This window comes from Pimephales promelas, chromosome 7 (assembly GCF_988280905.1).
Source record: "Pimephales promelas chromosome 7, fPimPro1.hap1.1, whole genome shotgun sequence".
Classification (NCBI taxonomy): domain Eukaryota; kingdom Metazoa; phylum Chordata; class Actinopteri; order Cypriniformes; family Leuciscidae; genus Pimephales; species Pimephales promelas.
This window is the reverse complement of record NC_142775.1, coordinates 37221153-37233274: the sequence shown is the minus strand read 5'-3', so window position 1 is coordinate 37233274 and position 12122 is coordinate 37221153. Positions and strand designations below refer to the sequence as shown.

Below are 12122 nucleotides of genomic sequence, written 5' to 3'. Positions count from 1 at the left end.
ATTTTTTCTTCTGGGAAAATCACAAATAGTACAAATAAATAACCATAAAGTACTATAAATGTAGTCAGTATGAGTCATGTGCTATTTTCTAAGGGATAGTTAAGCTGAGAATGAAAATTAAGTCATCATTCACTCAGCCTGCTGTTGTTCTAATGGCATATCCTTCTCTCGTTTTTCAGACACAAAATTAGATTTTTTTTCTTTTCTTTTTATTTTTGTCCTGCTCACACTCGTCCATAGATAGATAATTAACGAGTTAGTTATCTCAGAATTACGAGATAATTATTTCATGGAAAAAGTTTTTTGCTCTATTTTTCTGAATTAATGAGTTAATTATCCTTGAATTATGATATATATTTTTCTTGAAAAACATTTTTTTTACTCTGTTTTTTTTTATGAATTAATGAGTCGCTCATAATTTTTGAGATAATCAAGTCATTAATTCAGAAAAACAGAGCAAAAACGTTTTTTCCATGAAAAATTATCTCGTAATTCTGAGATAATTAACTCGTCAATTCAGAAAAACAGAGCAAAAATGTTTTTCCATGAAAAATTATCTCGTAATTCTGAGATAATTAACTCGTTAATTCAGAAAAACAGAGCAAAAATGTTTTTCCATGAAAAATTATCTCGTAATTCTGAGATAATTAACTCGTTAATTCAGAAAAACAGAGCAAAAATGTTTTTTCCATGAAAAATTCTCGTAATTCTGAGATAATTAACTCGTTAATTCAGAAAAACAGAGCAAAAACGTTTTTTTTTTCCATGAAAAATTATCTCGTAATTCTAAGATAATTAACTTGTTAATTCAGAAAAGTATAGTGTGATCTGCTATTGAAGCCAGCGAATTTATGCACAGGCAATATTAAAAACTAGGACCAGCCAAGACTAGGATGCGAATAATATTATTGAAATGAGCCTTCATGTTTTGCTTGTTGACATAAATCATGCAGTAAGTTTGTGTTTGCAGGCTGCCAAAATGGCCAACTACTCCAAGTGCCAGAGACTCTGCAACGTCCTGTTCGTCATGTTTGCCCTGGTGTTCATCAGTTCCAGGCTGGGAGTGTATCCTGTATGGTAAGACACTCCTGTCAGTAACAGATGATGTGCGTTGATGATGTGTCTGAACCTCTTGTTCTCATCTGTATATCTTAAAATGCTCTATTTTATCAGCGTTTTTATTTCAGGTTGACACCTTCAGTCAGTGTTGTTGCCAAGTAATAGTTACTATGGCTACAGCAGTACTGTTGAGATGTGGAAGAGTTCAGAATGAAAGAAAACCGATGGGCTCTTAGTTTTGTACACCTATAATTAGCATTTTATCACAAAAGGAAATAGCATTGTGCTTTATTAGACAACTTTTCAGATTTTAGCTAAAAACTGAGAAAAATGTGTGGCAGTGCTGATTATTATCTCACTATTATCTGGCAGTGTTGGTATTGTTATATAAATATAAAAGTATCCATATCCACTGGATGCATATCCAATTTTTCTTCCTGAATTTAGCACCTCTGAATGTGGTTTCAGAGACTACAGTCAGTAGTCAGGTCTGTCCCGCATGTCCTCAACCCGCCCATAGAGGGAGGATCTCACTCACAGAATGAACACATAGTGTCGGCCATCTTTTATTGGAAGCTAAGCTAGCAGGCTCTTGTTCTGTGGAGAAAGCTGAGTAGTAGGGGTTACCATCCTCTTTTTCCCGGACATGTCCGGCCGATAATGTCTGGGATTGAGCTTTTGCTTTCTGCAGTCGCCATTCATTGTTTACATGCACAGCGTTTGTTTCAATCGAACTGAATTCATTCCGATTGGTGAATCTGAATGTAGTGTTTACATGAACGCTAAACAAGTGATCGGTTGATGTGCGTTTTAACATTGCTAAGAAAATTCCCGCTCCTCCGTGAGAGATACGAGACCGGTGCGTCTCACAGGTGTCGCTCATCGGTAATCACGCGCCGTTCTCCCGCGGCCCTCACTCGTCCCGCTCGCCACAGTAAACATGATGAATGGCGACTGTAGAACGCAAAAGCTGAATCCCGGACATTTTGGGCGATCTCGAAACACATTTTCATCACGGAGACTCACTAGTAGCCTAGACTTGTTGTTTAACTACTGCGCTCTGTTACCGGTAGGCGTGGCCTCCTAGGGCAGCGAAGCAAGTGCATTCTGGGAATTGTTGTCTTTCGTCCACATAAGCCAAAAATACATTTTCTGGCTTTTCTGAGTCTAGAAAGCTCCAAATTCAAAAATAATTTCACATTTCTTCTGCATAAATGACCCATTTTAAATACACATTCATCTTTCCAGAGGTGAAGTATCCCTTTAGTACCAGGTGTATTTGCTTCTCACAAATTTCACTACTGTGACTTTTTCAGATCCATTATTCTTTTGACATGATTCTTTTCTTCAGAATGAGTCATTGTGCTTTTTCTTCTAGCTTTCCTCATCAATAATTTAGTGCTGGAAAGACGTTTTATTCACTCACCTCATCTAAGTGTCTACTGTGGCTTTTGAGTACTTTATTGTGAGACTCTAATGGAATTAGGGAAACGGTCTAATCACAGTGTGCGATTAGATTCGGCTCCACGTGAGGAACCGTGGAGTTGATGATGATGATGTGAAGTCTCCGGTCCTCAGAGTCCTCACTGTCACTGTTTAGTAATGATTATGAAATGGCCTTCACAGAGCTGTTGTCATAGTCCCTGTATTCACTGATATGCTGCAGTGAGTTCATGTCAGTTTTGATTCAGTCTTATTTCAGAGGTTAGGAGTCGTGCATCTTGTGCTACAATGCAGCAGAGAAGGCTGACCTTCATGATCTGCATCACTCATTTGATTTACAACTGATCTAGTGACCTGCAGAATCTGAAATATTGCTTTGTTGTTTTTACATTAATCGTTTAAATTCGTTAAAACATCCTAAAACAGTTTATTTCCAGATCTACATTATATTTTGAATGCCAGAAGGTTCAGAAATGTTAGTGTAGTATTTATTACTATTTTGTATTTATTAATATTAATAGTCATTTATTAATATTTTTAATTAACATTTATTTTAAGTTTTCATTTGAATTTTTTTTGTGATTTTGTAATGTTCTTTTGTCATTTTTATTAATCGTAATTTATCAACATTATATTTTCTGTTTTTATTAGTTTGTTATTTAAATTTCTATTAAGCTATTTATAGATTTTAGTTTTAGAAATTTGTTTTTCAGCTTAAACTTATTTAATTTCAGTTTGTTGCCAAAGCAACATTTCTAATTTATGTTCAAGTTTAAGTTTACCATCTAATATTTACATTTTATTTCAGCTTTATTTCAATTAACAAAAACATTTGGTTTCAATTTTATTCAGCTATAACAACACTATAACACACAAGGATTTTAGGCTGAAAATTTTAGGCACAAAACGGCTGAAAATCATAAATACATTCACAAGGGATATGATTTAATTGCTTTTTACTTACTAAGAGGTGGCGCTGTTACCAAATCGTCACAAAAGTTGGGTTCAATATGCCAAAAAGCATTGCAGTTACAGCCTCAGAATCAGCTTGCCATCATGCCATTCATTTCGTTAATGTTTTATTTTAAAACGGTTTTGTCTATCAGAAACTCTTTGCCGGCATAATCTTAATATGATCAACTCTAGATTAATTAAAATAGACAGAATTAATTAAAAGCTTTTAGGATTTTTGGAAAATTCATTGTAATTGTGTTGACTGCAAAATGGTGTGGTCTCGAAACTTTGAGTACCTTCAAGGTATGGTGTCAAGTTTCTTAAAAATAAGCGTATGTGTTTGTAAAATACAGAATTTTACGACAACTCAAAATGGCCGACATCCAAAATGGTTGACATTGGAAAATTGGGAATCATTTGACTCGGTATGCTGCACTTAATCAAAAGAGATCTGTTTTATGATTTTTGGGCAAACTGTTCAGAAGTTATTTGAATTTTTATTTATTTTTATTTTTTTCATATTTCTTGACCAGTAGGTGGCACTGTGCCGAAACGCTGCAAGTAGCCTCAGGTCATGCTTGTGATGACATGTACCAAGTATGGCCTTATTACGCCAAGTATTCGCAGAGATACAGCGTCATCGTCTCATCTTCAAAATAGTTTGCGCGTTACTCGAGAATGGTTTGGTTTTTCGAAAATCTTTTTGCCTGCATGGTCTTAAAGGGATAGTTCACTTTGAAATTAATTTTTGGTATGTTTTATCTTACCTCAAGGGCATCCAAGATGTAAGTGTCTTTGTTTCCACAGTATTTTCAATTTTGATATTTTTAGGTCAAACCGTTCTTGTCTGTCAGTCATATAATGGAGGTCTATGGTCACCACCTCAAAGAGCATGCACAGAGAAGTCCAAATTAAACATGATTTAATGACTCGTAAATGTGAAACAAACAGTATTATAAATACTGTTCGTTTTCTCACACAAACCGCTCGTTTCGTGTCTTAGGCCATCAATGTGTACTTACATTTACGAGTCATTAAATCATGTTTAATTTGGACTTCTCTGTGCATGCTCTTTGAGGTGGTGACCATAGACCTCCATTATATGACTGACAGACAAGAACGGTTTGACCTAAAAATATCAAAATTGAATCTACTGTGGAAACAAAGACACCTACATCTTGGATGCCCTTGAGGTAAGCTAAAACATACCAAAAATTAATTTCAAAGTGAACTATCCCTTTAAGATGATCTGTGCCAATTTTAGTGTAAATTGGACAAACTATCTAGGATGAGTTTAAACAAGTATGTTTGTCAGAAAATTCTAAATGGTGGAAAAATTCTCATGGTGGAATGTGGAATAGTCTTTAAGGAATCAGAGGAATTCTAGCTGTTATGGTTCAAAAGCAATCAGCATAAACATGAGTGCAACTTTGGACATTTGGTGGCTCTAGTCTAGAGGGATTAAGGTTGAAAATGAAAATTGCCGTGGTTAATATTAAGACTGTCCTCCATCTGTGTGCCAATTATTTTGCCACTGATCTCACATAAGGGTTTTGAAGCCACGGTTGTTGAATATACTTGAAGCAATGGAATGTTGCAATAAAATGTGTTTGTTTTGCAGGATTTTAAACACTACTGTGTTTGAGAGCTGGGAGATCGTTGGGCCGTATCCATCGTGGTGGGTGTTTAACACACTGCTCGTCCTGCTGCAGGCCCTGCACACCTTCTGGTCATATCTCATAGTGCGCACCGCCTACAGGGCCATTTCCAGAGGAAAGGTGAGACTTCAGAAAACCACACCATCACCTCCATCACCCTTATTGCAAGGGCTTCAATATATTTAGCTATTAAATTAGCACACAGTTCAATTCAAGTTTATTTTTATTTTATTTGGGGTGTCGTGATATACTGATATTTTTCAAATGTATAGTACGCGTATGATAATTGGCACGTAAATTATCCAGCACCAGTGTTGCACCTTAACACTGGTTGCCATCTGTCACAATCACAAGCAGACAATGCACATTTGAATAAAAAACTTAAGGATTTATCATGTTTACTTCAAATATCTTTAGAGAGCACAGTATTTTTTCTATTTTTACCCACAACAACAGGACATTATGGAGCGTTAAACTCCCATGTAATTAGTTTAATTCATACTTGACACTGGAGGGCACTCTCGTACAGGAAGTCCACAAGTGAGACTCGTATATTAATATAATTTATGACATTCCTGGAAATCTCTAATATTGACAAAGATATCCAGCAATCGCTGTAGCTGAATAAAACGCAGATGGACAGTTTTACGGATTAAACATGAAGGGAATTAACACACCATTGTGACAGTATTTGTGTTTTTCAAGCTTGGGTATTTTCTAAAGGATAATGTACATTTATAATGCCAATCATCTTAGCACACACAAGTACACCTATCTACAGACTGCCAAATCATGGCCAAAATCGTAGAGTGAACCGGGCTTTTATTCAGCGTGAAATCAAACCCTATTTACTTCAGTAAACGCCAGGGTTATTATCGTTAACTAAAACCATTAAAAAAAAAAAACTTACTTCAAATTACTTGAAACAAACATTAATGGAATTTTACTTTAAATAACTTAAACTTCCATTTCATCTATTTGCTATGGCAGCATTTCTTATTTTTATTTAGCTTAACTTGAAATATTAAAATGACTAAAACTAAAAGCAATAAATAAAAATTAGATTATAAAAATTACAAAAACAGCAAAATTACTAAAACTTATGGTGAAAACAGAACATAGTAAAATCAAATTAATTCAAAATATTAACAAAAATGATATTGGCAAATCAATGGTACTAAAATAACACTGGTACACGCTCCTATTCATTTACTGCATGTTGTTGCAAAGAAAATTCTTTAAAATGCAATAAATTACTTTATAATAAATTGACATCAAGCTGAAGCAGCAAAATGTATATTAATGGGTGTTAAAAGATTGTTGTGGCAAATAGAAACGCCCGTTATTGCTAAAGTCTTTAATTCAGATGTACTTCAAATGTGTAATGTCTCTCCGTTAGGTGTTTCATAAAAACAAACAAATATGAAAGTATGTAAATGTGTACAGTTACGTATTTTAAAATAAGATGAATATGATGTTACATAAATGTCCTCAGCTTTTAAATAAGGCACCCATGATCCTGTGATCAGAAACAGGAAAATTATTTCCAAGTGACGAATCAACTGAGAATTGGCGGTTGATAAAATGAAGTCTCTCCCTACTTTTTTGTCTAATTGAAGATTACCTTGTGAGCTGCATTTCATGTTGACTCAAAGATCAGATACTATTAATCTTGGTTTGGTTAACTGTAACCTTGTGCCTGTGCTGTTTTCCACCTTTTATATATAAATATGTTTTTCTTTCTTCTCTACTTCACACGCTGCCATCAAAGGCGGGAAAATGGAATCCTTTACATGTAAGTAGTTCATTATAAAAGTGTTCTGTTCTCTGCATGGATGCATTAAGCTTCTTAAAGTCTGATTTTACAGATACACTGCCATTCAAAAGTTTGCTGTCAGTAAGATTGTTTAATGCCTGGCTCAGATTACACGATTGCAGCCCGATTTTGGCACGATCCGTTTGACGTAGGGTGTCGTGGGGATTCGTAAACGACAACGGGCGTCGGGACGCAAAATTCGATCGTATCATCTCGTATACTGTGTCATTGTGGGCGACAACCTACGTCGCGTCTGTGATGCTTCACGACATCACGATAAAAAGACTAGCATGTTTAATTTTTTTAACGGTCGTCCACGACGGTTCCGTCACATGTATGAGGTTGACCAATAGGAGCACAGAAGCTTTTCCGTACACAACTTTCAAAAATGAAACGAAAACGAAAAACGGCGAAACGAAAGAGAGACGATGGTGCTAACGTTAAAACTAAAAGTTAAAATATGTAAGAAAACAATATTTTACTTCAAGTTCTCTTTGGAGGATTAACAGCCCATACTGTCCTCTTCGAGCAATCCAGGAACGTGTCCATATTCGGGTTTTTTCTGAACACAGGACAGCCAATACAACAGTCACGCCGCCTTCACACTGGCAGTTGAAATCAGCTTATGCGGCTGCGAAAGGACCGGAAGTCATTCATTTCCTATGGAGATTCGCAGACCGCATGCGAATGGGTCCGAAACGGGTCCGACCGAGTGCTTTGCGAAGAAAATCGTGTCCGTTGGTCATCCGGATGCGTTCAAAAAAATTTAACTCTTGCGAAAATCTACGCACGGTTACTATCCGACAATTCCAACGGAAGTTGAGCGTTGCTATGGTACTGATAAACAAACCTGAATTCTTAACGTTTAATAAAATAACTAGTGATTTTATAACGGTAAGTTGTCATGTCATTTTTTATTTTCATGACTTTCTAACGTTATTAGGGCAGTTAATACAATTAAATTGTAGGCAGACATTGAACTATTGACCACTATATCACATTTTTATTCGACCTGAAAAGTCAACGTCCTGAGCAACTTTCCTCGCGCAGCAGCCTTCCTATTAATATATCTGTAACCCTCATCAGAGAGATCATACAGAACTGACAGTCAACCTTTCTAATCTCTCCGCCATTTTTGTTCTACCCGCGTCCGAGTCTTTTCACTGTGTAGTACGACATCCCTTGGGAATGTATTGCGTATTACGGAGCTGATATCAACTGCAAGTGTGAAGGCGGCGTCACGCTTCATCCATTGTTTGTTTACGTTCGTATCCGGAAGTCACTCGCTACTAGTTTTGCCTTTTCGATGACATCACGCGCGCCGTTAAAGACAGCATGCAATGACTGGTCAGGAAGCAACGTGTAGTCTGACGTGTCTTGTCCACGACACGACAGGATTTTAGGAGTCAAAAATCGCATAATCTGACACAGTGACTGTCGTAACAGACAAAAAAAATCGTGTAGAAAAAGAATGTCTCATTGCAATTAGTTTCATTTTTTGTATATTATCTCAAGTCATAAGAATAGTTTGTACTGTAATCTTAAGCATCTCTATAACCTTCCCAGGTGTCAAAGGATGACCGCAGTGACATTGAATCCAGCTCTGATGAAGACGAGGTTCTTCCTCCCTCTCAGAAACACCACACTAACGGTACCAACGGGGCTCACGGCACCAACGGCTACCTGTCCCCGTCCCCGTGTCCAGACGAACACTAACCACCCGTTTCCCTGGGTCCCAGCTGCAGATGGTACCCGCATCACCCTCCGTTGTGTCAAACCATGTATGAACATTACCGGTCCGGTCCCGTACTGGAACTACTCAATAATGTGAATGCAGTTCTGTTTCGGTTGGTCGCGTTTCACAATTTCCCTCAGATGTTTTGTGTTCCGTTCGTTTGCTTTTGTTTTTGTGGTCGTTGATCCTGCGGCATTGGTTATCGAAGCATCTTTTAGATTCAGTGCAGCTAACTCTTTCGTTTCAAGCAGGCGAACGAAAGCGCCGTTCATTCTTTCTTTCATAATCGCGTGAGCATGCTGCTGCGGTCATGTATTCTGGCATCTTGGGAAAAGAAATTAGTGTCTTTTTGTATTTATTTATTTTTTGTATCTTTAATAAATTTGCATTTTCCGTGCTGCTGGTTTTTTTTTTCTCTTCTTTCTCAACATACATTCCCCCTTTCCACGACAAGATGGCGGTGCTGGAGCCGGTGCCCAGTCTGGAACCATTCAGCACATTTCCACCGAAACATGCTCTATGCAAGTACAGTAAATGAATTCAAAACGCAACATTTTGAAAATGTTTTGCTGTGACTGAAAAACAATACTTCAACACATTAATATGTCAAAATACATAGTTTTCGAAATTCCCCGGATAACCTTACTACTTTCGGCAAGTGTGCATTAATGGATTCTTTACTATCCCATGAGGATTTGCCAATGGTAGTGAAGCGACACAACGCTGTTGGTCACATGACAATAACATGGCAGCTGTAGTAAGTCTGAATTGACCTATGACTAAGCCACGCCCCCTCCACTCACTCGGACACGCAGTTAACATTCGGGGACAGGCGCTATGGCAGCTGTCACATTTCACAGGAGGTAATTGGTGATTTTTGGAAACAGAAAGATTATATATCATCTAGAAGTCACCTAAAGGGCCTTAACTATGCATTGGAGGGTTATATTAATAATTTTATTGTTGAGAAGGTCGATGAAAAGCTTCAGCTCCAGGCAAAAATGTACAGGTCACAGTGTAAACGTGATAAACATTGCCATCACCGTTTGGTACTACAGTATTTACATGAATCATTCAGCACAACATTGTTAACATTTGTAATCTCGGTTATTTACAGATACGTTAATAAAGCTAAGTGTATGCTTCATTCCAAGTGTAGTAGGATTAGGGGTGGGGTTAGGGATCAGGGGGTGGAGATGGGTTGGATTAGAGGTGTGGTCATGGATCGGGGGTGGAGATGGGTAGGATTAGGGGTGGGGTCAGGGATCAGGGGGTGGAGATGGGTAGGATTAGGGGTGGGGTCAGGGATCAGGGGGTGGAGATGGGTAGGATTAGGGGTGGGGTTAGGGATCAGGGGTGGAGATAGGTAGGATTAGGGGTGGAGTCAGGGATCAGGGGGTGGAGATGGGTAGGATTAGGGGTGGGGTTAGGGATCAGGGGGTGGAGATGGGTAGGATTAGGGGTGGGCTCATTAATCAGGGGGTGGAGATGGGTAGGATTAGGGGTGGGGTCAGGGATCAGGGGGTGGAGATGGGTAGGATTAGGGGTGGGGTCAGGGATCAGGGGGTGGAGATGGGTAGGATTAGGGGTGGGGTTAGTGATTGGGGGTGGAGATGGGTAGGATTAGGGGTGGGGTTAGTGATTGGGGGTGGAGATGGGTAGGATTAGGGGTGGGGTCAGGGATCAGGGGGTGGAGATAGGTAGGATTAGGGGTGGGGTTAGTGATTGGGGGTGGAGATGGGTAGGATTAGGGGTGGGGTTAGTGATTGGGGGTGGAGATGGGTAGGATTAGGGGTGGGGTCAGGGATCAGGGGGTGGAGATGGGTAGGATTAGGGGTGGGGTCAGGGATCAGGGGGTGGAGATAGGTAGGATTAGGGGTGGGGTTAGTGATTGGGGGTGGAGATGGGTAGGATTAGGGGTGGGGTTAGTGATTGGGGGTGGAGATGGGTAGGATTAGGGGTGGGGTTAGTGATTGGGGGTGGAGATGGGTAGGATTAGGGGTGGGGTTAGTGATTGGGGGTGGAGATGGGTAGGATTAGGGGTGGGGTTAGTGATCGGGGGTGGAGATGGGTAGGTTCCTCTCTCTGGATTTCGTGTTCTGTAATGAGGACCATCTCCTCAGTCTGGCAACCTGTGTGAGTGTGGAGTCTGAGGAGGCGGGGGCGGGGCAAACACTTCTCTCCAGTATTTTGAATTTGGACTGCAGTACCCATTTTAACCACTAGCTGTCAATATTCCGTACTGCACCTTTAAGCACAGCGATGTACTTTTGGAAAGGTTATGTTGTAAGAATCATTTACGGCATTATTCGGGTCTCAAGATTCACAGATCCCCAGCTGAGCACCGGCCTTGACACGAGTACCAGCATCATTTTCGTAGAAAAGGGGTAACCGTTTTAAATGGGCAGAATTACCAAAGTCAGTCAATTTGCTCAAATTTATAATTTGTTCGAATTAATCACTATCAATTAGTGGGGTAGTTCAAAAATACAGGAAAAACTGTAATAATGTCAATTTATGTTTTTTATTTTAATATATTTAAAATTTTTATTTATTCCTGTAATGCAAAGCTGAATTTTCAGCACAGTCTTCAGTGTCACATGATCCTTCAGAAATCGTTCTAATATGCTGATTTGATGCTCAACAAACATTTCTTATTAGCAATGTTGGAAACAGTTGCTTCATATTGTTATTGAAACCGTGATACATTTATTTCAGGATTGACAGCATTTATTTGAAAGAGAAAGTCAATTTTCACTTTTGATAAATTGAATGCATCCTCAGTAAATTAAAGTATTAATTTCTTTAAAAAAAAAATTAATAAATCTTACTGACCCCAAACTTTTGATGCATTGATGGAAACCCTTTATCAGTGTTTCATGTGCTAAAAGAAAAATGCACACTTATTGGAAGTATTTTATCGAAGAATCTTTCCTGTCTTTCTAAAACCATATTGGATTCGGCCTCATTTAAGAAAAGTTTTAGGAGGAAATATTTGATATTATTTTCTCATTAAATCCCAGTCATATTTCCAAATACATAGTGCATCATGAGGCCCAAATAAGGTTTGGTTTTATTACTGTGCACAGTAATACACTGTTTTTTATGTCATCTTTTTTTTAAGTTTAAAAAAATATTCACCCCGTTTTCCACATGCATTTGTTCATCATTCAGCCGAGCTTTATTAAAGCCTTTGATTTGAGTGTTTTAATGCCGTTTCTTTCAGTGTTGGGAAGGTCGCTGCTGCTGTCTGTTTAAAGCTGGAGAAGTGCTACAGCTAATTAGCCGTCATCTTATTTGCACTGCAGACAGGTTGCTGTGTTATGTGGTTTACATTTGATGTCAAAAAGGCGAAGAATTAAGAAAAGACAACTGTATTCTCTGCCTTCGCTGGAAAACTCAGCGGTATTATCAGCGGTACTAATGAATTATGTTGCCATGTATTTTAAATAAACAC

General features: G+C 38.4%; 2 protein-coding genes across 4 annotated transcripts in view; one reads left to right on the top strand and one right to left on the bottom strand.

Moving 5' to 3' along the window:
- The window catches only part of cers6 (ceramide synthase 6), a 43942-nt gene extending 34880 nt beyond the window's left edge, over nucleotides 1-9062 (top strand). The window contains exons 8-11 of the mRNA XM_039683189.2: nucleotides 971-1077; nucleotides 5078-5234; nucleotides 6886-6909; nucleotides 8497-9062. Of these exons, the coding sequence (XP_039539123.1) occupies nucleotides 971-1077; nucleotides 5078-5234; nucleotides 6886-6909; nucleotides 8497-8646 (438 nt within the window). The 3' untranslated portion in view covers nucleotides 8647-9062. The remainder of the gene's footprint in view (nucleotides 1-970; nucleotides 1078-5077; nucleotides 5235-6885; nucleotides 6910-8496) is intronic.
- Nucleotides 1-12122, bottom strand: part of stk39 (serine threonine kinase 39) — a 118923-nt gene that overhangs the window by 101991 nt on the left and 4810 nt on the right. The gene's annotated exons all lie outside the window — the stretch shown is intronic.